The 23,444-nt window shown below is 56.0% G+C and overlaps 2 protein-coding genes across 2 annotated transcripts in view; one reads left to right on the forward strand and one right to left on the reverse strand.

Moving 5' to 3' along the window:
- CAP1 (cyclase associated actin cytoskeleton regulatory protein 1) overlaps positions 1–23,444 on the forward strand; it is a 156,047-nt gene that overhangs the window by 50,250 nt on the left and 82,353 nt on the right. The window lies entirely within an intron of this gene.
- Positions 11,621–21,871, reverse strand: NT5C1A (5'-nucleotidase, cytosolic IA). Its single transcript, XM_049820893.1, has 6 exons — positions 21,770–21,871; positions 15,541–15,708; positions 14,571–14,700; positions 14,131–14,253; positions 13,498–13,682; positions 11,621–13,207 (listed from the first exon to the last, which is right to left on the reverse strand). The coding sequence occupies exons 1-6, from the start codon at positions 21,854–21,856 to the stop codon at positions 12,842–12,844; spliced, it is 1,059 nt and encodes a 352-aa protein (XP_049676850.1). The 5' UTR covers positions 21,857–21,871; the 3' UTR covers positions 11,621–12,841.

Consider the following 23,444-nt stretch of genomic DNA (forward strand, 5'->3'; position numbering starts at 1 on the left):
TCCCAGAGAGCTACGCGCTTTGCCACAGCCAAGTCAGGGAATTATTAGAGGAAATCTCTTCCCAAGCCCTGAATTATCAACCCTGGCCCAGCGTTCAGGGCTCTTTCCCCTCCTGCAATGTCTCTAAGAGCTCAGCAAGCACTGCTGCAGTACCTTTCCCCATCCCTGAGACTCCTGTGAGACTCTCTGGGACTCTGGAGGCTGGTGAAAGCCATCCCCCGCTACGGCTGGCTGTGCCTCTATGTGGTGGGAGCCGTTTCCAGAGGATGGGTGTCACGAGGACGGGGCTAAGCCATCCATCACACCCAGCACTAATTGGCTACCCTGCTTTGGAGGCCAAGGAATAAGTGAGCTGCAAAGATTGATGTCCCTTCTCTGCAGCAGGAAAAACTCTCCGGGCCAGGGCTGAGGGTGGATCCCTGCCAGGGACCTGGGATTGCCCAGGTTTGCCTGCGCCAGCCTGCTCCTGGGGGTGAAGGGCTCCAGGCCAAGGTTCCCGGGGGGGGGGTGGGGGGGGTGGGGTGACAGTCAGCCCAGCCACCAACCCCCCCTTCAGTGCTGGGACCACAGCCGCTTGCTCCCCTCCCTCCTGCTCAGCTCTGGGAAATGTCCCCGGAGAGCGGCCAGCTGTGAAAAGCTGCAGCAGCTGGAATGTGGGAGGGAGGGCAATGCTTCTGGAAAGCCAGAGGCAGTGAGGAGCAGGACATATCTGTTACCTCCCCGTGAACTGACACCTCCGATTTAACCCCGTGCATGCCTGGAATGCCCTGTCCGCACGTCTTCAGTCAACATCACCTTCTAACCTCAGGTCCCACCACTGGCTGCCAGATCCACAGCTGTAATTTCAAAAGCAGAGGCCTCGCAGGGATGCTGGATGGGATTCCTGGCTGCAATACTGTGGACAGGCTGTCTTGTTCTGTGGCTAAGCAGAGGGATTCATCACAGACGGGAGAATCATGCAGGGCTTTCGGGAGGTGATCTGGGATGAAAGCATGTAGGTATGAATACGATAGCACCTCCGTGTTTTGTCAGATCTGGAGCGCAGCCAGGAGAGGATTGTTTGCCGTGGCTCTGCTCCAAGCCAGAGGCACTACAATTGTTAACTCCCCCCCACTTCCCCGGCCCACGCAATTCAGAGCCGGCCCAGCCGACTGCTAGGGGCAGTCCAGGGGAGGGAAAAACAACATTTTCCCACAAACCTGTGGCCTCACCCTTCCCCAGGCAGGGACAGGGCAGATCCTGTATCTGCTCGGGGCCTGACTGAAACTCGGTGCTACCCTCACCACCCTGGCACAGCTGTCTGTGTCCTCACGCCTATTGCCCCGCGGCGGGTCTGCGCCCAGCTCTGCCGCCGCGGCCAGGAATGTGGCTTGGCTTTGGACAGCCGTGCAAACCCCGTGGGATGAGGCACCATGAGGCTGCACCTCCCGAGCCCATGGCTGGGACACCTCAGAGGTGCTGCTGTCTCTGCAAGAGCTTCTGCCTCATAAGGTGGTGCTTGTCCCCCTGAGCCCATACTCAGGGCAAGACTGGGACCTGCAGCCATGAATGCCAGGCATAAGACTGCTCTGTCACTGCGTCCCCAGGTCGGTGGGGCTGGAGGACAGCCAGAGACAGGATTGCCTTCCTGCTCTGGAATCGGCAGTGCATCCCGACAGTTAGCATCAGACGACGCCAGCGTTTTAGGACTGAATGCCCTTGATATGCCTCAGTTTCCCCACCCATAATGATGCTAATGCACTGGGCACTCACTTTACAGAGAAGCAGCAATGAGTGGTAATTAATATTGCACCAGCCCTGCTGACAGCTGGGGTTACTGGCTCATCCAGAAGCCCAAACCGAGGTCAGGGCTCCCCTGTGGCTACACAGAGATGGCCCAGAAACTTACTGTCAGTGGACACAGGTCTGCTCCTCTCTCACGTTTCAGACCTGGAGAGGGCAATGCTGACAAGGTGAGCTGCAGCAGTACAGGATGGTCTCCATGAACACTGCAGCCCTCCACGCTGCGGTGGGTTCCTTGGCTCTTGGCTGTCAGGGGCAGGCTGAGCTGACTCGAGGTGCCAGTCCCGCTCCTGTCTCTGGGTGCTGGAAGGACACGGGTGGCCTTAAGGCTGAACCCGTGCTGAAGCACCAAGAGGAGCCAGGATGGGAAAACCCAACCACTGGTGAAGAGAGGCCCTGGCCTTCCCCTGGGGCCAGTCCCCAGGGCTCCGGGGAACACAATGCCTTTGTTTGCGACTTGGCCTGCACAAGGAGCCCTTCCCTCCCTCAGCCCCAAAACACCAACCCTTCAAAAGGCCTGTTCTCCCCCTCCCCTTCCCCCAGCGATGCTAATGTGCCAGGCCTCTTCTCATGAACCCTGGGAGAGATCAGGCTGGTAGACAGTTTCACCACTTGTTAAATGTGTGTTTAGCGATCTTGTGAGTAGACAAGAACAAATACAAACAAGCCGGGCTGGAGAGCCCCTGCCCCTCCGCCCTGCCTGGAACGCACCAGCCCCAAAGCCTTTCTTCTCTAACCACTTCAAACTTTCATTTCTTCTGAAGCCACAACAAGGCACACTTTGTAAAGCAAATGAGTAAACAGCAACTTTCAGCTTAAAAGGAAAACAAGGGGGAGGGACTGTTTTTAATTACTGGATTTTAAAAAGGGCTTTATTCGGTTAATTGCTTTCTGTTGTAAAATGTTCTTCTGCACACAGCCCTGGTTCTAGCTGCATTGCTGCTGGCCAGATGGCATTGCAGAGGTAATGACAGCATGTGCGTTCACTGCTTGGGTACACAAGTGCCTTTAACATTCACAGACATCCCCCCCACCCCGAGCCCTCCCAGCCTCATGGAAATGACACGAGGCACCAAGTTTTGCTCAGACATGACCAGTGGTTTGGCATGTCCAACTTGCATCACTTCCAAAGGACCGGAGGAAGAGCAATCGGCACGCACCGAAAAGCCTCTGCAGCATTTCAAGTTGAGTTCCCAAAAGGGCTAATTGCTGTTGATTGTCTTGGCTGCAGCGTTTTACCTTCCTAGTCTGGGGTAATAACCAGTGTTCGTGCGAGGTGCTGTGCTCAGCTCAGTCCTACCCGATGGGGCGCCTGTCTTCTCCAACAGGGGAGAGTGACAGTGCTGCGAAGTCTGGCACGGCAGCCAGCGTGCGTGTAGGCATGTGAACATATACGTGTGCATGTGGCTTGGTGCAGCAATGTGAAACGGATTCCAACTGTATTCCTGATGATCACATCCAGCTTGGAGGATACCCTGAGACCCTGTGGAGATGGAAGGATTAAAAATAGAGAGCCAACTAAGAGGTGCACAAAAGGACCTTTAGCAGAAATGCCACCGGCGCAGAGCTGTGAAGATGTCGCTGTGCTGGGGACAGATGGCACGGGGAAGGGACAGGGAGAGGAGGCAGCAGGAGACTCTTCTCCAATTGGATCAGCCTCAGGAGGGGAAGAGTGAGGAAAGGAAATGGAGCAGGAATGGCCTTGAGCTCGCGGCACATGGAGCTGCCAGGGAGCCTCTGAAAGCCCTGGGGTTCCCCACTGCAGCCTGGGCACTGCAGGGGTTTCCACGAGGCCTCAGTGAGCGGGTGCCTCATGGGTGGCTCAGAGTCAGCACAAGGAAAGATGGAGGCAGGCTTGTTACCAGACATGGAGCTCACAGGAGTGCGCGTTCTGTTCTCCCTTGCCAGCCCAGAAAACAACCATGAGGGACCATGCATATGTGTGGGGAAATAGGGACAAGGAGGCTCCCAGTCCTCCTCAATAAGGACGGGGATCATCCCCTGCCCCTCCACACACCAGCCGGTGTCTTGAAGCTTGACAAGCTTCAAGCACAGAGGAGGGGAAGTGCATGTCCAAAGGGCTTCCAAAGCCGCCAACCCTCAGCCACAAGAGGCCCCAGGGTCAGGGATCGTGCAGAGTTCAGGGCAGACGCTGAACCTGCAGTGATGGGGCTGGCCTGGGGGGAAGCCACTGTGCTGACATCCCCTCCAGCACTGCAAGCTCGTGGCTTTCCCTCCTTGCGTGGCTGCTCCCCGCTTAGTGTCCCCCCCAACCCACACTGGTGCTTTCCATGTGGCTGCTTTGAACGGGCAGGCAACCTCCTTTCTAAAAACAAACACAGGAGAGAACATCGGCTGCAGTGGAGGAGAGGAGGGGAAGCATCCAGCCTTACCTAGAGGCTCTTCGGAGCAGCCCTGGCAGCCAGGCCGCACAGGGAGCCTGCCGTGCCCGCGGCAGCAGGCAGCTTTCCTCCCGAGGAGAGCTTTTCCTGCACCCGCCGCGGCGGGTGGGTCTGTTCCTGCCAGCAGCCAGCAGCTGGTGATGAATGCTCACTTTCTCTAATTGAATAGCAGGAAGTTAAATCTTGTTTCTTTGCCTTTCAGGCTGTCAGCTGGAACAATTGCCCACCTGTGGCACCACCCCGGGGATATACATAAGGAACAAAACACAATGCTGCCAGAGAAATGGACTGCATTCCCAGAAGATACTGTATGCCATATTGTGAGCCCACACAAGAGAGAGGTATCTGTGCTGTGGTGGGCACGCAGGCAGCCCTGCGCGTTTCCAGGCAGACGTGCAGGCAGGGTGGTGTGGGAACGGGTTGCAGGGCGATGGGAGTGAACGTGCAGGGGGCACGCACGGAGCACAGACATGGCACACAGGGAGGCATGTGCGCGAGCAGACCGCTGCCACGAGGAGCGGCAAGCGTGTGTGCATGGGCTCGTGTGAGTGTGTACAGCTATGCAAGTACTCCTGGGTGACACATACCACCACGAGATTAAGTGCCAGGCTCTTTGCAGCAGCTGGGGTAGCTGGTGCTGCTGTCTGGCACGCTGGCTTTGTCCTGCGGCTGCCCTGCATCTCCAGCACCCTGCACAGGCAGGCACAGAGGCAAGCGTGTGCTGGTGGCTGCCCTGCGTGCTTGCTTGCCTGCTTGCTTTCCCATTTCACCAAGCGCTCTGCCAGACAGGCTGCAAAGCCGAGAGCTCCTTCCTGGAGCTGTGCCTTCTTTCCCTGCCACCCAACATGCTTCCCTGCCACCTCCGGCACTCACATCATCAGTTCACAGCCGGGCCCAGCGCTCCCGCCGGGATGCTCCCAAGGCAGCAGCCATCACAGCTGGGCCGAATCTGACAGTTACGCACAGCTGGAAGAAGCCCAGATGAGGACATGGCCGGAGCAAGTCCGCTGTGAGCAGCACAGACCCTCCGTGCGTGGCCGGGAGAGGGGGAAATGCGGTTGGGAGGGCAGTGGGAGACACCGACACACACGCACGCACACAGGCCAACATTGTTGCCGCGAGAGGAAATTATTAATTTGCTGGGAATAAAGTCGGCAGCGAGTCAAAAACCCATCCTCCTGAAGTGCCGGAGAAAAGCCTCCCACCCTCCCCCTCGCGCCCTCCCTGTGAGCAGCCCTGTCGCCTTTGTACTGAGAGACAGGCCCGACACAAGGGCGTCTGTCTGGGCACCACGTCCCCATGCCGGGATGAAACACGGCCCGGGTTTTGCCCAGACGCTGAGAGCCCTCGCTCCCCCCTCTGCGGGACTTGGGACACCCTGACCTGGCACTCCCGCCTCCCCAGCCCCGTGGCGGCAGTGGTGGTGGTGGGGGAACGCGGCCATGGCCCCCTCCCAGACAGCCCTTTGTCAGTCACTGTGGTAACAGCCGCGGCGCAAATGCCGCTTCCCTGTTTGTTTTCCCCCTGCCTCTGTCGCGGGGGCGGCCGTGGCCTCCCTCCCTTCGACTCCCCGAGCGGGAGCTGGGGTATTCAGGGCTCGGCAGCCTGAATGAAGCCAGATCCCTGGACACATTCCTGTGGGTTTTTTTTTTCTTCCCTTTTTCTCTTTATCCCTCCCCCCCCCCTTCTCCCTCGCTTGGCACAAGCTAAAGGATTCAAAAGGAAGCCAGGCTTGGCAGACACAGGGGGAGGAGGGAGTGGGGAGATGAAAGAAGGCCTCTCTCCAGCTTTCTCTTCCAGTTCCCACACTCAGCCCAGCGCGGAGAGCTCCTAATGATTCCCAGCCGCACCTGGAGGAGGCCGCCCGGCCGCCGAGGAAGCGGGGGCCTGTTTATACAGCCAGTGGGAAAGGCCCCCATCGCCCCAGCCGTGCCGTGCGGGGTGGCCCCACAGTCACCCAGCCTGGTCACCCCGGGTGACAAGGTGCCTAAGATGGCAGCCGTGCCATGGTGCCCAAGATGGCAGCCCCACCTCAGTGCCACAGTGCCCAAGATGGCGGCTCTACCTCAGCGCCACACTGGTACTTGTGGACCTAGTGCCCCATGCCAGAGCTGGCGCTGAGGAAAACCTGTCCCTTTCCAGCTCGGTGGGCTTCAAGCAGCTGCCCTTCCCCATGGAGGACATACGCCATGAGGTGGTGGGTTGGGGACAGCCTCGGGGCTAAGATGGCCACCGGGGTTGTGCCAGGGCAGAGATGCCCTCTCACACCCTCCCCAAATACACGCCTGAAGGGGAAAGAGCAACAGGCGGCACCGTGGAAGGCGGCGATGCCGCCTGGAGGACGTTGGCCCACGAAGGAGGCCTGCGAGGGGGACGCCTGCCACCATCGCACCCTCCCGCCGCGCCTCGCAGCCCTTCACGCCCTCTCGTGGCACCCGCTCGGCACCACAACCGTTCCCGTCCCCACAACCGTCCCTGTCCCCGTCCCCACGGCTGTGGCAGCAGAAACGAGCCCGCCGTTCCCCCCCCCCCCCCCCCCGCCCCGCTCAGAATGGGCGTGAATTTCCAACACACGCGACTACTTCCACGCGTGCACAAATTCCCGACAGATGCAGCCCAAAAGCAAGCGCTGCGCAGAGCCAGGTTTCCCTCACAGGGCAACCAGAGCAACTTTTCCCTCATTTATTCTCCCTCTCACAGGATTTCCCAAATAAAGACTCCTCCGGTCCTCCCTCAGGGCTTTGCTGCCTCTGAGCAGCCTTTCATAAGGCGGTGGTCTGGTTGCGGTGACTGGAAGCGGTTCCCCGTTTCACGGGGGGGACGGTGTCAACGCCGCTGCCTGCAGATGCTAACTTGCAGAGCCCTGAATGGATTTGCTTTATCTCGAGGGGGAAACCGCCGCTCCCTGCTCGCTGCTGACAGCCACGGTGACAAGGACGCAGCCGCAGCACAAGCGCGGGCCAGTTCCAGCTGCTGGGCTGCTTGTGGGTACTCCTGGCTGGCTGGACGTGAGCACCCACCGAGTAAAGCTTAAAAATTTAGAGCCAGTCCTGGGCTCACCTTTTTGCCACAGCGAGAAGGGAGAACCATGCGATTTGCCCTAAGACAAAACAAGCAAAAGTCCCACCCCGCGTGTAGGACTTCTGGATGCTATCCCCGAGGATTTTATCTGTATATTTTTTTAAACGCTAATGCCCATCTCCTCTCAAGTCATTCGGTCGGAAAATTTGGCACCGATTGTGCCAAGCTCACAGCAGCATGGGGCTGGCCACCGCTCCCTGGCGGGTGCAGCCATACTTGCCTGGCATCTGTAGCCCCAGGGCTGCAGAGACCCCCTCCTCTTCTCCTCGGTGGGATTATGAGCGCAGTCCTATCCGGCACAGCGCTGCCAGCAAAGCTTTGAAGTGCAGCCCTGGTAACGAAGCTTTCGCTGCAGGAATGGGAAAATGCCAGGACAGAGAGATCTCCGCCTCCGTTGCTCACTGGCCTGGGCAGAACTGGGAAAACTAAGCAGTTTTTAAAAAGGCAAATCTCCAGACAGGGAATGGGACATATTTGTTCTGCGGTTACAAGATCTTTGCCCTCTTGCATTTTGCTCCAGCCCTGTAACCAAAAGGTTATTTCCACCAGCATGGGCAACACACAGAGCTATCTTAAGGACCAACATCTAGCTGTGGAAACTGCTGGCTTCCAGACAGAGCCGGACAAGCCCCAGTTCTGGGGGAAAAGAAGTGGGGTGGAAGGTGGGTCTATTTACCCCACTGACTCTATCTGGCGAGGGGCCAGGCCTTAAACAAAAACCGTCTGGTGCATCTTCCAAGGAGCTGGCCCAGCGTGGAGCTGCTTCTTGGCAGAGGGAGACGCCGGCTTCCTCCATCAGCAGGGCAATGAGCAGCTTCACACACGCTCCGTTAAGTCACTGCTTCGTTGGTGGCCTTCCCAGCACGGGATGGCTGAGCCCAGCCACCCCGGGTGCACATGGGGGAACCATTTTAGGCTCCGGTGACAGAGGCATCAGCAAACACTGCTATAAATAGTGGTGTCGAAGGAACGAGATGGTCAGGCTGTTCAAATCCTGGCACGGCCCTGCTAGCGCTGATAGCAAGTGCCCTTTGCTTGTTCTCTTGCCGCCAGGTCCTCTTATCTATTCTTCCAACTCCGAGTGTTTCTGTCAGCCTGTCACCAGGTCCCCTGCCCTGACATTTCAGCCTCCTGAGATGGCTGCAGGTCCCTGCTCGCATTTGTTGGCCACTATTCTGCACTCTGGAAAGGACGTAAAACTAAATGCGCTGCAGGGACAAGGTGGAGTCCCTGCCAGTGCAGCCTGGGACCCCTCATGGCCAAGACCACGGGGCTGTCGGGACAGGCCTGTATTTGCATGGCCCCTACACACTGGGACCTGCTGCTGGGCCTGCAGGCATCACTGCAGAGATATGGGGTTTTGCAGTTAAGAGCACTCCTGGATTTCTGCTTTTCTTCTGCAAGGAGCTGGAGTCATCCTCCAGACCTCTGGATCATTCTGATCTCTGTTATGGTGATGGGGAAACTGAGGCAGGGAGGTGTCGTGACTTACCCTATGTACACAAGGACCAGGAGAGCAGAGTCCACACTCTGCCTGCCCTTCCTGCCACGCAGCTGGTTATCAGGGGTGTCACACCAAGAAGCCCCACAAGTTTTTGGGGTTAAATCCTGCATTCATCATGAAAAGCGGTTCCTGCTATTGAAAGGCCGTGATTACCTTGTGAACATCTGTGTTGACAATAGCTGAGTGGCAGCATAATTCTCCATCAGCTCTGCCTCCGCTTTCTCCTCCTCCATGTTCTTTATTTTAAAGCATGCTCATTGCAAAGCCCTTCGATGCCTGATGAAGGGAAAAGCTCATAAAACAGGCAAAAGAAACAAAAACTCAGGCTTGCAGCAAACCAACAACAAGACGTCACAGACCCAACTATGCAAACCTCCCCCTCCCCTCTCTGCATGGCCTTGGCCTATGTCTCTCCATGACCCGTTGGCTCCTTGGCCCCAGTGCCAATGCTGGTCCCCAAGGGCGAGTCAAGGGCTCGGGGCAGTCTTTGCATGAACATCAGAGGCAGCTCTTGGCTTTGGCATGGACATCCTGACCTCTCAGGACTGGGTGGGCCCACCTGGACTTTCACTGGTGCAACATGGGTCTTATCAGTGCTGGAATTTGCATTTTCCTCCAGGCATCTGGTGGAAGAACATGGAGGATTGGGGATGGGTGCAGGGAAGGCATTCCAGCAAGCAAGGCTGCACAAGAACACTTTCTGCTGAGGGCCATCCATCCCTTAAATGAACACCCATAGCAGAGATACTGCCCTGAGGCCTATGGACATTCCTTGGCTATATTTGGTGACGGATGGAGAATTTGTTGCTTCCCCTTAACCCATCTGTTCTCCTTATTGGCAGGAAGGAGCTAACACCAGAACTGCAGTGTCGCTATTTGGATAAACCCAGTACTTCAGCAGCAATAAATCTCCACTAAAAAGCTTTTGCTGCCTCCCACCTGTTGGCTGGGAGAAGATCAAGTTGACAAAAGTCTTCTGCCAAATTGTATTTTTATCCAGGACTTCATCACGAGTCCAGGTTACAACAAAAGCCTGCTCACGAAGCAGAGGAAGGTAGCTATATCACAGCACATCTCTCAACTCTAGAATCCCCCCTCTCCCAGAGGCCTCCAGTTCCCAGGTAGCTGTTTTTATTACATTTTCTGAATTCCCTTAAATCCCAAAAGGCCCTTTTCCTTCTCGTCACCCCCACCCCTTCACCATAAAACCTGGGAGGTCCCAAGCAGGGACCCCAGACTCTTGCTAGCTGCACCAGGGAGCCAAAATACCCGTTGTGAGAATGGCAACAGAGAGAGCTGGGCTAGGACCAACACAATTTATTACAGAAAAACACCCAGAGAGATTTCATTAACATGGCAGTCCATTCACAAGAAAAACCGCTGGAGGACAATGAAATGAAACCCACAGCAACAACACACAGCAGGAAAGTCCAGTTGTCAGCCAGTGCAGCACAAGAGGCACAACCACACTGGCCCACCAGGGTGGAAGATGTGCCCAGCCCATGCAGCCAGTCCTGGGGATTGCATTGCTCCCCCAGCCCGAGGCAATGTCACGGATGGGCACGAGGAAAGTGCAGCAAATCCAAATCTACCAGTTGTAGTGACGCAGGGAAAAAAAAAAACCCAACATAGGAAACCACATGGATAAAAGCAAATGGGGCAGCCATTGCAGGAATGGAAAATCCTCCCCACACAGGAAGAACTCCAGAGGTGCAAAGGGAGATCTACCTCACTTGGAGCCCATTTCCCAAGCTCCATGTCTCCCAGTGAGTCCCTAAGCTGCCCTGGCAGCAGGAGGACCCTAAGCAGTTGCTAAAATTCCTGCCTGCACTGTGTCCCTGCCCCCCCAACTTGCACCCAGCTCCCTGTGCATCTCATGGCCCAGAAAGGCAGCAGTGAAAGCTGCTGAGATCCAGGGCCCTGTCCCAAAACCACAACACATTGCTTCTCCAGAGCTAACAGCACCTTCAGACAGGGCATCTCCTCCTGCACAGCCCAGCCCTGCCAACGCTCCTCATCCAAAGCGTGCACACCTCACAGCACCCAATGCGAGCACCCATCCCCAGTGGCTGTGCTTGTACCCCGTATCCAATCTCACCAGCACCCTGACCTGGCCAGGGGTTCCTAAGGGCTTGCTGACAACCCTATTCCTCTTACAACGTCACCTCCTGGGCTGGTGGGAGGCCCCAGTGCAGCCCATTTGCGAGCCGGCCTTGGCTGGGCTTCCACGATACGATCTTCAGGAAACACCTTGGAAAAGTTTACTGGGAGGCCAGGCTGTTCTCCCCCTCCCAGCTGCCAAAAAGGTCTCCGAGATACAGTTCAGATCCCAATATCTGGGGTTCACATTAAAAAGATGAGACCTTTTTATAAACCTGTATATTAATAGATGTGTTACTGAAATACTTTCAAGATTTTGTTTGTTTGTTTTGACTTTAGACTTTCTTCTAAGGTGCTTGTCACCCAGATGTGACAAATAACAGTCTGTTAAAGTTAGTTTTGGGGGGGGGGGGGGAAGTGCAATTTGCTTTTCACTGCTAGAGCAGGATTTAGTGCAATGAGAAGACAGTCTCCCGAGCCACTGAAGGCATCACCAGCTTGTTTATATATTCGTCAAAAGCGTGATAACTCAAGCTCTAGCCTCGCTGTTGGGAAGGGCTGAGCTGTTTTAGCTGAAACCTCCCTGCAAAGTTGAGCTAGAGGCAGACACATACCTTGCAAAACTTCAGCCCATGGAGTTGGTGTTTGTAGAAAACTACTATCTGATGACACTGGGCATCCTTCATGCCCAACCATGGGGTGTACTGCCAAAAAAAAAAGAAAAAAAAAAAAGAAAAAAAAACCACAAGAAAGAAGTAGTCTTCAAATTTTTCTCCTGAGAGTGTCCTTTGGGACAGGGCTTTGTGCAGAAACATCAGTGTGATTTTCACACCGATTTTGGAGCAGCTCTCCAATTGATTTCTCTTCCTGTTTTTTAATCAGAGATTTGGTTCTCTCTCACAGCATCACTAGCAGAGGTGTCTATTTTAGGAAACACCAGAGGTTTTAAGAAGCTGAGGAGAAATAGATTATCAACTCATATGGGCTCAGCCTAGAAAGGGGGAAAAAATCCTTTGATTAAAACCCCCAGGCTTAAATTCTCTGCAGATTTACCTAAATGGACTTCAAATGATGTCCCTAATATATTAGGGCCTGCTTTTAACTTAATTCAAGCCCTAGGCATGTGTCTGCAGACCCTGGACGGCTCACACAAGAGCTGGGCTTTGGATGCCTCACTGAGATTATTATTTTTAAGTGCTAACCCATGCAATTGTGAAACCCAAATTTAAAAACCTGGGCCAACAATACACTAGCCCAAAGCTCCAAGCAGGAAACAGGATTATTTTTTTTTTTTTTAAATATATGTAAGTGTTTGTTTCTATTTTTCCAAATTTTAGCGCATGAAAGGAAAGCTAGTCAGCTGACAAAATCTTGGTAAAAGGACAAAGACATGAAAGATTTTCTGGTTGGGGAGCAGCGACTGGGTCTGTGAAGGAACAATATTATGGTTTAATTTTAGTTAAAAAGCACAACATTTTGTTTCAAAGCTGCAAGAAGGGTTTCTGTGTGCTCCCAGCTTTCCAGTTCAACAGTTCAGCCTGAACATTTGCTTTGTAAATCAAAGGCTTTGGGAATTACCTGGGGGTTTAAAGAAAAGCCAATAGGTTAAACCTGCCTGGCACAAACAGTCCACAAAAGGCGAGATCCATCCTCGAGGGATTTTGCCTGAAGCAAGTGCAGAGCATGGACAAACAGGGAAACGGCTGGTGGAGCCGCCCAGCGCAGGGGAGCCTCCAGCCCCACAGGGAACGGGGACGATGCCACGACATTGCAACAAACACAGAGGCGAAAGGAACCCTTTCGTCAGCCCTCTCCTCCATCCATGCCCCCCGACAAGGCTCCTGCTGGGGAATAACCTCACGCTCACCAGGGCAAATGCTCTCTGCCTTGCAGACCACAACCCAGGTCAGAGCGTGGTGCGTGGGGTGAAGTCTGTGCCGCATGCTGGGGGCTGCGGGACCACCCAGCTCCGCTACTTGCTGTTCGGGGTTTGCTTCTCCTGCGCCGGCCGCTTGTGCTTCTGGGCAATGCCGTAGGGGACGTGGGCGGCGACAGTGCCCATCTCCTTGGCTCCCTCCACGTGGAACATCTGGTCATCAAAGAAGATGTGAGGACGGATCTTCTTCAGCAGCGGCCCCTTTGGAGCCCCAGCCAGGAACAAAGCCTCATCCGTCTCCAGGCCCCAGCTGCGCAGAGTCTTTAGGGCCCGAGCTCCCGAGCTGGCTGCGCTCCTGGCAGTGACCAGGTAGGTGCGAATGGGACACTCCATCCTCAGCCCCTTGGAATAGAACTTCTTCTGCAGCTTCCCCAGAGCCTCCAGGAAGCCCTTCAAGGGTCCCTGCCAAAGCAAGAAGAAACCATCACTTTGCAGACTTCCATGCTATCCCTCCCTCTAAGCACCCAGTCCTAGCAGAGCCAGACACGCTAGCTAACCCCTTCTCCCTCTGAGCCCCCAGAAACAACAGTGAGGGGCCAGCCACAGCCATCCCGTGGGCCAGCAGTACCAGCCTGCTGACCCACACCATCTCACACTCAACATGCCGACCCTTGGCTTGTTCCCAGAGGTGAGAGCATCCCTGCGGGCTGTCTCTCTCCCAGAGGCTTTTTCTGACCGCACCCCAGCACTACCTGTGCCAGAGGCTTGTTCTCGTGAGCCTTTTCATGCTCAAAGAACATGTCCAAGCCGTGAGCCTTCACGATCTGCTCCGACTCATCAGAGAAGAGCACGGCATCACCATCAAACGCCACCCGCAGCTGGTTCTCCGACACCTCCAGGTCTTTGCTGGGGCTGAAGATGGTGGCTGCAGCGATCCCTGTGGACGTAAAGCGTGAGGCAAGAGGTGGCAGTTACCCAAGAACCTAGCCTCATCGCTTATCCGTTGAGGAGCACAGCAAAACACGACAGGCTGGAAGCAAACACTGCAAGGAAATGCACGCACCCAGTAGTGCCTGCAGCTTGGATCCAAGTCCTTTTACAGCAAAAACAAATCCCCAGATGACAAACCTCCCTTTGCATACAAGAATTAACAGGGAAAAACAGTGCCTTTGCCTTGGAAGAGCTGTAGAGCTCAAGGAAAGCCTTATTTCTATGGAAACTAGAGGCTCTTTGGAGCATCAAGGATGAGACGTGGGACAAGGGAGACCCTAGCTGCACATCGATGTAGGGACAGGGACATTGGAGTTATCACTCCTGGCACCAACCCCCTGAGGGCTCCAGGCTCCCCCCCGCTCCCCCCTGCTCAAGCTGGACCCCAGACTCACCCTCTTCAATGGCCCCACTCACTTTCTCGGCATCGGAGGAGAGGTAGAGGTTGGTGTGATAGGCCTTGAGGTAACAGATGGGGCTGTTCCCTCCCGTCATGCAGAACCTCTCGATGAACAGATCTGAGGACAGATGGACCCAGGGTGAGCCTGACTGCCCCCCAAACAAGCCCTGACGCTGCTCCCCTGTGGCTTCCCAAGAGTCGGCAGGATGGGGGCTAATTTTGGTACTGCCGTTCAACAGCATGGCCAGCAGCCAGAGCATCCTTGCCACCAGCCAACTTCCACTCAAAGCCCAGGAAATTTGGGAGAAGTGGGCTCAGCATGCGGTTTGGAGGAAGAGGCAGGAGAAAGCATCTCCTTATCTTGCTGCCAGGCAATAACACTTTGCCCAAAAGCCGTCAGCACCCCCGCAAAGGACAGCTTTGCTCTCAGCTTACCATAGTGGTTGATGCTGTTGATCAAGCGAACCCCAACCTGGGCATGGTTGTTGGTCATGAGGACGATGTCAAAGAGCTCCTCACTGTCGGGGTAAAGCTCGCGCAGCTGCGTGTTCACTGCTTCCAGCGCCTGCAGCACCCCAGGGCAAAGTGGGGAGGTGGGTGTCAGTGAGCCCCAAGCATGGCCCTGGCCCCCTTCTCACCAAGCAAAACACTTCTGTTCACCAAAACCAGGGATCTGGCCTGACCCAAACTACACCCTGAGCCAAGCTGACAACAGCAAGCAGCTTTAGCTGGGAAAAAAAGACTGATTTGGGGGAAAAAACACATAGCTACTCTTCTATTTTGAAACACAAAAGGTTTCAAGTTTTCATTAGAAGATGAGAATAAATTATCTCAAAGTTACAGATGAGTGTTTTTCAAGCAATCAGAAAGAGAACAAGTCTCTCCCCACCAACTGGATTAGTTTATTCATTGGGAATGGACAAGAGATTGCTTCAGTGTGGGCCAGCACACAAAACTGCACTGAATCCAGTGGAACTGGGGCAGAAATTGGAAAATATTTTTAAAGTTTGAAATGCCTCATTTCAACATGTCAAAATTAGAAATTGGCTGACTCTATAGCAAGGCTAAATTCAGCCAATTTAAAAGAATAAATAAATTGTAATTAGAAAAAAAAAAAAAAGAATTCCCTAAAGGGAAACTTTAATATGATCCAAAGAGACGATTTCTTCAATTCTTGGGCTCAGTTGCCAATCTGGAAAATTCAGCGTTTCCTCAGTCCTGGAAGAAGCACATAACTTGCCGGGAGGTTTATTTGACCTCTGTTTGCTCTGTGGTTACATCCCTTCTGCCACGCTGCTCATTTCCCATCCCTTCCCCACACAAGCACCCCATAGCACTCCCCTCTCCCCAGAACTTTTGGGTCAGGACCACAGTGCAGATTCAGCTTAGGCAGGTGGATGCTCACCTTGACGAAGGGGAAGGCAGCCCCAGGGAGGAAGGGCTCATTCTCATGGTCCAGCTGGTATTTCACATAGGCTTCTACCCCTTGCTCGTTGTATATCTTCTGCTCCTCCTCCATGCGGAAAAGCGCTCGCGACGACACCGCGATGGTGATGGCGTTCTCAGGCTTTGGCTGCGGGGAAAGGGAGAAAATGGGGAGGCAGCCCCTGCACCCAGCCCCACTGCCTGAGAAGGTATCTGTTAAGTTTCAACACAAAAGGCAACGAAGCGAGTGACACCTCCACAGCAATTTGGAGGATAATGGGGCAGGTGCAACCCTGATCTTCCAATGCTTCAACAGATGAAGCCCTGATGCACCGTCCCCACACATTTGGGATACATGAGAGCCTTTTTCTGCTGCTCGCACCATGCCCAAGCCCTCCCACTGCAAACAGGCTCCCAGGACCCACCCAGACCCAACGTGCTACCCCAGGAGAACCACTCAACCCCATGCAGAAGGGATTTGCGTGGTTTTTCTCCCCCCCCAGCCGGGAAAAAAAAACACATATTGCGGCTCGGCCAGATCCGCGCTCCCACGATGCTGTCCAGATGTGATGAACAACCTGTGCCAGCTCAGCTTATAAAAACACTTGATATAGTTATTGTGGGCGGAAACATGACAAACAGGTGGTGCAAGCAATGATTTATGAGTCATTATTATTAATGTTCGAGGGCTTGATCCAAAATCCACTGAAGTCAACAAGGGGCCTCTAGTGGGACGTGGCAGTGGGACAGGGGACACCAGGAAAGTCAATCTCATCTTGACCCTCACCCGTCCTCCCTCTCCCCTTGGAGGGCAGAAGGGTGTTAATCCCCATCACTCACTTGCAAGCATGAAAACAAATTCATTACTGATGGCCAACAAATCCTCGGTTCCAGAACAGCAAATCCTAAGCAGGGACAGTGGCACAGGCAGCCCTGTTCCCAGCAGACTCTGCCTGCAACGAGTCCTGGGTGCAGGACAGGACTTGGGAGCTCACATGGGGGATGCTCCCCGGGAGCTGTGACCAGTCCCAGCCCACACGATGCCTTGGCTGCACTTAGGGATGCATCTCTGCAGGGAGCCTGGGAAATCCAGGCCGTCAGCACTTCAGAAACACCTCAACCTCAGCTCCTCTGTGATTTCCAGGATCCTCCTGTAGCACGTTGCCCTGTGAGTAATCCTCCAGCAATGCCGTTTGCCCAGGGGCAGGAGGGCACCTTGGCCAGCCGATCTGCACACCCACATGCTCCAAAGTTCAAGCTCCCACCCTGCCTAGGGCTGAGCTTTACAGAAACAGCAGCCTGGCAAGGACAAGGTACCCCACTGGCATTGGGGATCTTCACTCCCCACAGGGCTGGGCTTGCCCTGGGGCTCACTCTGCCCTCATCCCGGCCCTACTGATCCTGCCCAGCATGGAGACGCACCCAGAATGAGTCAATGGCAGCCCCTGTGCCATTCCCAGCACCACACCCACCCCATAAGCGGTGCCCGGAGCCAGTCCTGCAGTGTGGTCAGTCCCAGACACCTCTCCAAGGCCACATCGGTACCCAAAATCCCCAGCAAGCAGATTAAGCAGTGGGCGATTAGGACTAGACACGGATTAGCTCAGGCTGAGAACATCGCTGTGGCCAGAGGGAACCCTTTCCCACTGCCTTTGCAGAGAAATAAGGTCCCATTTGGAAGAGGCTCTTGAGAAAGCAGGTAACAACCCCAGGACATGCAGGATCACCCAGGTCCATACAGAAGCTTATCAGCAACACCAGCATCGCTCCCACAAGTGAACCGCAGCCGGGTCCCCATCATACATTTAGCTACCCAGTGGGTATTAGCTGTTAACTTGTCATGGGCCAAGTCTTGGCACTGCAACTCATTAATTAATAACTCTGATGTCATGGGCCATTTATTAGCTGAAAATATTAATAACCATTAAAGGTCTCAGAACATCCGGCCATTAGCCTTCAGCAAGGAGTCCTGCCACGCCATGCTGCTCACGAGTCCCTGCAGTGCTGGGTTATCGGGATACACAGGAGAGTTGCCAGGAACTTGCTCCCCGATCCTGGTCCCCGCCGGACCGCAGGGCAGAGCATCCTCCACAGCCAGCCCTGCCGGAGGATCCCCAGCAGAGAAAGTAGGTCAGCAGCACGCACAGCGCAGAGGCATGTTCGAGGGGGTGAGATGCGTGTGCGAGGCCATAAGCCAAGCCTAGCCGGGTGCCCAGCCTGAATTTGCATCTCTATCTCCCCGCGGCACACACCTTGCACCCAGCGGGTGCCAAGAGCACAGGTACCTTGCGCAACGGCAACAGGCTGCTCAAGGTCCCTTCCCTGCCATTTAAAGGCACCAGCCTCCAGGAGGTTAATTTAAGAGGTAATAAACACAGCAATAAAAATAACCGTAAGCTTGGGGCCTAACTCTGCCCCAGCGTGGGCTGCTGGAGCCCCAGCTGCCTGCGGGCAGGAAGCCCGGCCTCTGGGAATGGGACCTGCTGGATCCTGTTCGCTCCTGCCAAGGAAGACTTGCACCTTTGGAGCACTTTCTGTAGGAAAGTCTCACCTGGGTGCTAACGTAGCTCCCAGCTCCGGCTGGGCTGGAACAGCCCTGCTGTTCTCTGGGAAACGCTGACATTTGAAAAATAAGGCAATTCTGCTCTGTGAGGAGGGAGCCACATTTTGACATTTCTTTGAAGTGAAGGTTGCATTTGGAAGCACTCCCTCCTCAGGGTTGTTTGGATGCTTCTCCATCCCCACTAGTACTACAGGTGATCATTACTACATTCAAAAACGGCCTTTAAAGAGTCATAGCACTACAGGAACCACAGCACCTCAAATCCTCCATCAGAGTGCTGCGAACAACCCAACAAACCTCACTTTGCCTTGAAACATCATCGTTTTGGGGAAAAGCACCCTTCATTTTTAATAGGAAGCGTGTGCATGGGAGAGGTCCCACTCACAGTCCTCACCGGGATGCATTTAGTCCCACGAGCTGTCGTAGAGCCTGCACAGCACCCCATCCCAACGCAGCCTCCTGCTCCAACTGCCCCAGCCCCGGTGGGTTTGGACACTCTAAATGACAAACTCTGTTTTACCCTCAGAGCAGCATCCAAGGTCAGCCAAGGTCAATTAAAGCTCATCATCCAACACAAGCCCCGGAAGCAGCTGTGGGGCTCTGCTCAGCTGAATCCAGCCGAATCTGCTGCCTGGGGATTCACAAAGAGCTCTTCTCCCTTCTTCTTCTCTTCCCACGGGAAGGTCAGATCCAGACCCATCCTGAACACCAAGCAAGAGACTAATGATGTGTTTAACAGAAATGTGAGCAGGGCAGCATGGGGGAAGGTCCCATCCCAGCCCTGGGTCCATCTCCGGGCTCAGCCAGACAGGAGGGACAACCAGAGACACATCCTGACATCCCAGCCCTCTGAAAAGGAACATCAGCCCTTGGCACAGCCTCCAGGTGGTCCACGAGGTCCAAACCCCCTCTCAGAAGCATAAGTGACCTTGCCAGCAGGCTCTGCCTCCATAAAGTGCAAAACCCATCCCAGACCCAAACACCCCAGTTTTGGGGTAAAGCCATATTTCAGTAGTGACTGGAAATGGCACATTTTCCTCTGCAGACCCAACAGCTGGCAGGCCTTTAAATCGCCCTCCTAATCGGCCGTAAATCCTAAGCAGCCCCCCAAGGATTAAAGGCAGACATTTGGAAATCCCACACGGAATTGTGCAGCGGGGCTGTGCCCTCCCAGCCCTGAGAGCCACAGGTGCCCACAGTGGCACCCAACACCAGCGGCTTCACTGCCAGCCCTGGAGACCATCACTGGCTGGCTCTGAGGCAGGAGCCACAGTGGGGACCCCATTCTGCACCCCTTGATCCTTTTGCATTGCCTGGGGCTGAATCTGCTGGACCCACCTTGATCCTAAAAACCCGGAGGAACTCTGGCAGCTCTGGGCACTTCCCTGAATGCTGCAGAAGACCAAATCCATGTGGCCAAATTCAAAATTTGGAGGTGAATTTTGGTGTGAGATCTGGTCACAAAAAGAGAAGAGGAAGGGCTTGCTCCAGGGTCAAGCATGGCTCCCACCCCAGCTAAAGCTTCCCAAAAATGAGGCACGCTGGTGAGCCACGTGGGTCTCCATGGGTGCAGGGGACTGGCAGAGCAGGGGACGAGCAGGGCACCCAGAGGAGTGGAGCTAGCAGAAGTCCAGCTCCCACCGACCCAGACTCTCTCCCCCCGCGCAGCGTCACTGGAGAGGCTGGGGGACATTTTCCACATTGCTGAAGAGTGACAAGCCTCATCGCTGACCTCCCCAGCTGGCAGGAGCGAGGCCAGAGCAGGCGTGAGAGCCAGGGCGTGAGAAGACCGGAGACCCCTGCAAAGCAGGGAGCCCCATGGGCTGCAGGGACGCCCTGTTAACCCGTTTCCCAGCCAGGAACGGGCTCTCCAAAAATGCTCCCCTAAATCACCCTGCCTCCTGCCATCTTACAGCACATCTCCAGGAGGGAGCAGCCCCCACAGCTTGCGCCTGCTCCCCCACCAGTACCTGCTCCGGCTGGCAGAAGCGTTCGGCCGAGAGGACGGACAGACCCAGCACCTGCAAGGGCGCAGACGAACAAGAGCAAACTCCATTTCCCGTGTGCACGAGGGAGCCCTGGGTGGCCACAAGCCCCCTGCTCGGGATCAGATTAAAGTTCAAGGCAATGGCTGAGATGTTTTTGAGTTTTCCAAACACATTATTTATAATGCAGAAAACCGCTCTGCAGCCATCCGTCACAGGGCCTGACAGCTGCCTGGCAGGGCAGGGCAGCCCAGCTGTGTGCGAGGGCAGCCGAGCTGCCTGGCCACGGGCACGGGGCTGGGCAGGCACCGCAGGCATCGCCCCCAGCCCCGCACAAGTGGATGGCACAGCCTAACTTCATGGCCCAAGTGCCTGGATCTCGGCTCTGCTGCTGGTTTGCTGTGTAAGCAAGCCACATCACTGCCCCGTGCCTCAGTTTCCCCAGCTGTACAGCAGAGATGGGGACGCTGGTCATCGAGCTCACTGCAAGGAGAGGAAGAGGAGGAGCCTGGACTGACATCAGCAGGAGGCTGAAGGCATGGCATGAAAGACAACCAGCCACGTCCCGCCACCAAACCAGGCTGTCCCTCTCCTCCGGGGAGGGTGAAGGCAGCAGCGCTGCCAGTTAGCAGCAGATACAGGACCAGGGGCTGCAGCCGGGTCCCCAGCGGATAAAGCAGAGGGGCTGCTCCCAGTTGGGGTCCGCAGAGCGGGGGCTTGGCCGTCTCCCCTCGCCGGACAGGTCACACGCAGAGCTTTGTCGCAAAATGTGCCGGCTGCCACCAGGCTCCCAACCTCACACCGTGGGCAGCACCTCTGCCGGAGCCCCACGCTTCGGGGGGACCCGCAGCCTCGAGGATGGCCATGGCTCGGTGGGCTCGCAGGCTGCGGGGCCAAGGGCCAGCCCGATCCGGTGCACAGCCCCCAGCCCTGCCAGGCTGCCAGCCCCGCGCTGCCGCAGCTATTCTGAGATACGGCAGCACTTCCAGGCGCTCCCATGTTTAAACCCGGCAGGCTCAGCCCTGGTTAGATAACACAGGCTTTCCCTCTAATCTCCCGGAGCAGGCGAGTCTGGCAGGGGCAGCTATACCCCTGTGACACCCCACTGCCCTGGGCAAGGATTCGGACCCCGGGTTGTCCCCCTGCTCCGCCACAGCCACCCCTCCTGTCCCTGGCAGGGCCTCCCACCCCGGCACAGGCAGCTCATGGGGCACAGAGCCGCTCCGCAAGGACATCTCAGCCCAGAGGGATTAGGGAACCCCCCGGGGACCTGCAGGAACCCAGAGAAACTGGGGGGATCCAGAGAGACCCCAGGAAACCAAGGGCAACCCAGAGATGCCATAAGGGGCACCTGGAGAGACCCCAGGGCTTTCTCCCAAGGACCTGGAGGGAGATGGGGGCCAAAGAAAAAAAAAAAACAGAGACACCCAGGGGGACCCCAGAGCACCTGGAGGAGATGGGGCAGACAGAGGGTTCCACGGGGAAACCGGAGAAGATGAGGCACCCAGGAGGACCCTAGAGAACCTGTAGGAGATGGGGCACCCGGAGAGACCCAGGGGGACCCAAAGGAGACGGAACACCCGGGGGCACCCAGAGGGGCTAATTCCCCTCCGGGGTGGGAAACACTACCCGGCTCGGCACCTCGTAGCGGGGGTTCTCACCGATTTGGGTTTCTTCTTGGGGGCGAGGTTGTCATAGAAAGCCTTGGCCTCCTCCCAGGGCCGCCCCGCCGCCCCCGGAGGCTCCATAGCGCGGCGGCTCCGGGCCACCGGCTGCTGCTGGTCCGTGCGCGGCGGCACCGGCGGATCCGCACGTACCGGGAGCTCCCGGAGCGGCTGCCGGGCCGGCGGAACGCGCTTTATAAGGGCATCCCATGAAGCTCCGGGGTTTCAGCCCACCGGGATACGGTTTAACCTCTTCGGGACCGAGCTCGCCCCGCCGTTTTCCCTCCCCGACCTCCCCTAAATCCCGGGGTGCTGCGGGGGGGGGGGGATGGAGGAGGGAGCGCTCCGGCAGCCGCTTCAGGGCAGGGGCAGCAAACCCCCAGGAAGGGAAAGGGGAGAGGGAAGGGGGAGAAGATGCCATCAGCAGAGACCCTAGGGAGGACAGGGGAGCAGGAGGTGACAGAGCACCCATGGGAGACACCAGCTCGCTCCCAGGGGGTCGTTGGGGTTTGCCCATCTTTACAAAGCACAGACTGGCACCGATGCCAGGGGACCGGGCAGCTGGAAGGGCACAGGGGTGGTCAGCACTGGGAGCTGGAGGGGATGGAGCAGCCACAGTGGTGGCTGCGTGATGGGTCACAGGGGTGGTAGTGCTCTTCTTCGTGCCAGGGTAACCTGCGCTGTGTGCTAGTTAATGGAATGAGCGTGGATATTAATTAAGGCTCTTCGCTAAACGTTCTCCCATGAGTGCTGGTGGGATCGAGGCCAGCCACAGAGCTGTGTCTAGAGCCCAGCTTTCAGCTCAGGCTGAAAACTGCACCATGACCAGCAGACTCCCAGAAGCCTTCGGGGAGCAGGGAGTGTACCCCAGAGACCAAAACTGGTCAGCCAGGAAGGGCCAAGTGATGGGGGATGCCACCTCATCTCACCCAGCACAGGGCAGCGCCTTGGACAAGGTCACAGAGCCACAGCACCGAGGGCAGCAGAAGGGTTTTGCCCAAAGCTCTGTGCCAAGCAGCTAAACACCAACCCTCCGTATGGACCACAGCCTTGGGGACCCCCACGTCCCTGCCCATGAGACCGATCAAACACAACCTCGTTTGCACTGAGGTTCAACCAGGAGAGCAGAGCCAAGGGAAGCTGGGCGCTGGTGAAGAAGGCTGGCTCCAGGGCTCGCCCAGCTGCCTGGATCCCAAACCCTCTGGGATGTCCTTCTGGGAGTTTAACATCATTTCAGCCTCATCAAAGACTCCCTTTCCCCAGGGCTTTTGCTGGTCCCTCCTGGGAAATACCTGAGCTTCCTTTGCGTTAGCCCCAAGGAAGCAGGAGCTTTGAGGGCCCCAGAATCACCAAGGCGATTCTCAGAGCCCCCTCTCAAGTTTGAGTTGCTGCCCTTTCCAACAGAGGCCCTGGCACATTCCCAGGTTCCCAGACAGCAGGAAGGACCTGCCTCATCCCTCCTTCCCCAGGCACTCCTGAGCTGCGATCACACACATACACACACGCTCCCGGACAGCGCAGGCAAGCGCGGGAGCCAAACCCAACGTGCAAAGCTCTCCCTCAGCAGCACTCCTAAAAATACACACACTGCTACGGTTTTGGCATCCTCCCATCCATCCCTGTACTCAGGTGCTGGCTGCTGCAGGACAGAGGAGATGCTGGTGATTTGCAG

The sequence above is a fragment of the Accipiter gentilis genome, chromosome 17 (genome assembly GCF_929443795.1).
Source record: "Accipiter gentilis chromosome 17, bAccGen1.1, whole genome shotgun sequence".
NCBI lineage: Eukaryota > Metazoa > Chordata > Aves > Accipitriformes > Accipitridae > Astur > Astur gentilis.

Bases quoted from the DNA above. Each gene is read 5' to 3' on its own strand.
- NT5C1A (XM_049820893.1), bottom strand. From the start codon at position 21,856: ATGGAGCCTCCGGGGGCGGCGGGGCGGCCCTGGGAGGAGGCCAAGGCT. The intron at 15,709-21,769 runs GTGAGAACCCCC...CTTTCCCCGCAG, and splicing joins CCAAGAAGAAACCCAAATCG to CCAAAGCCTGAGAACGCCAT. The intron at 14,254-14,570 runs GTAAGCTGAGAG...ATCTGTCCTCAG, and splicing joins CAACAGCATCAACCACTATG to ATCTGTTCATCGAGAGGTTC.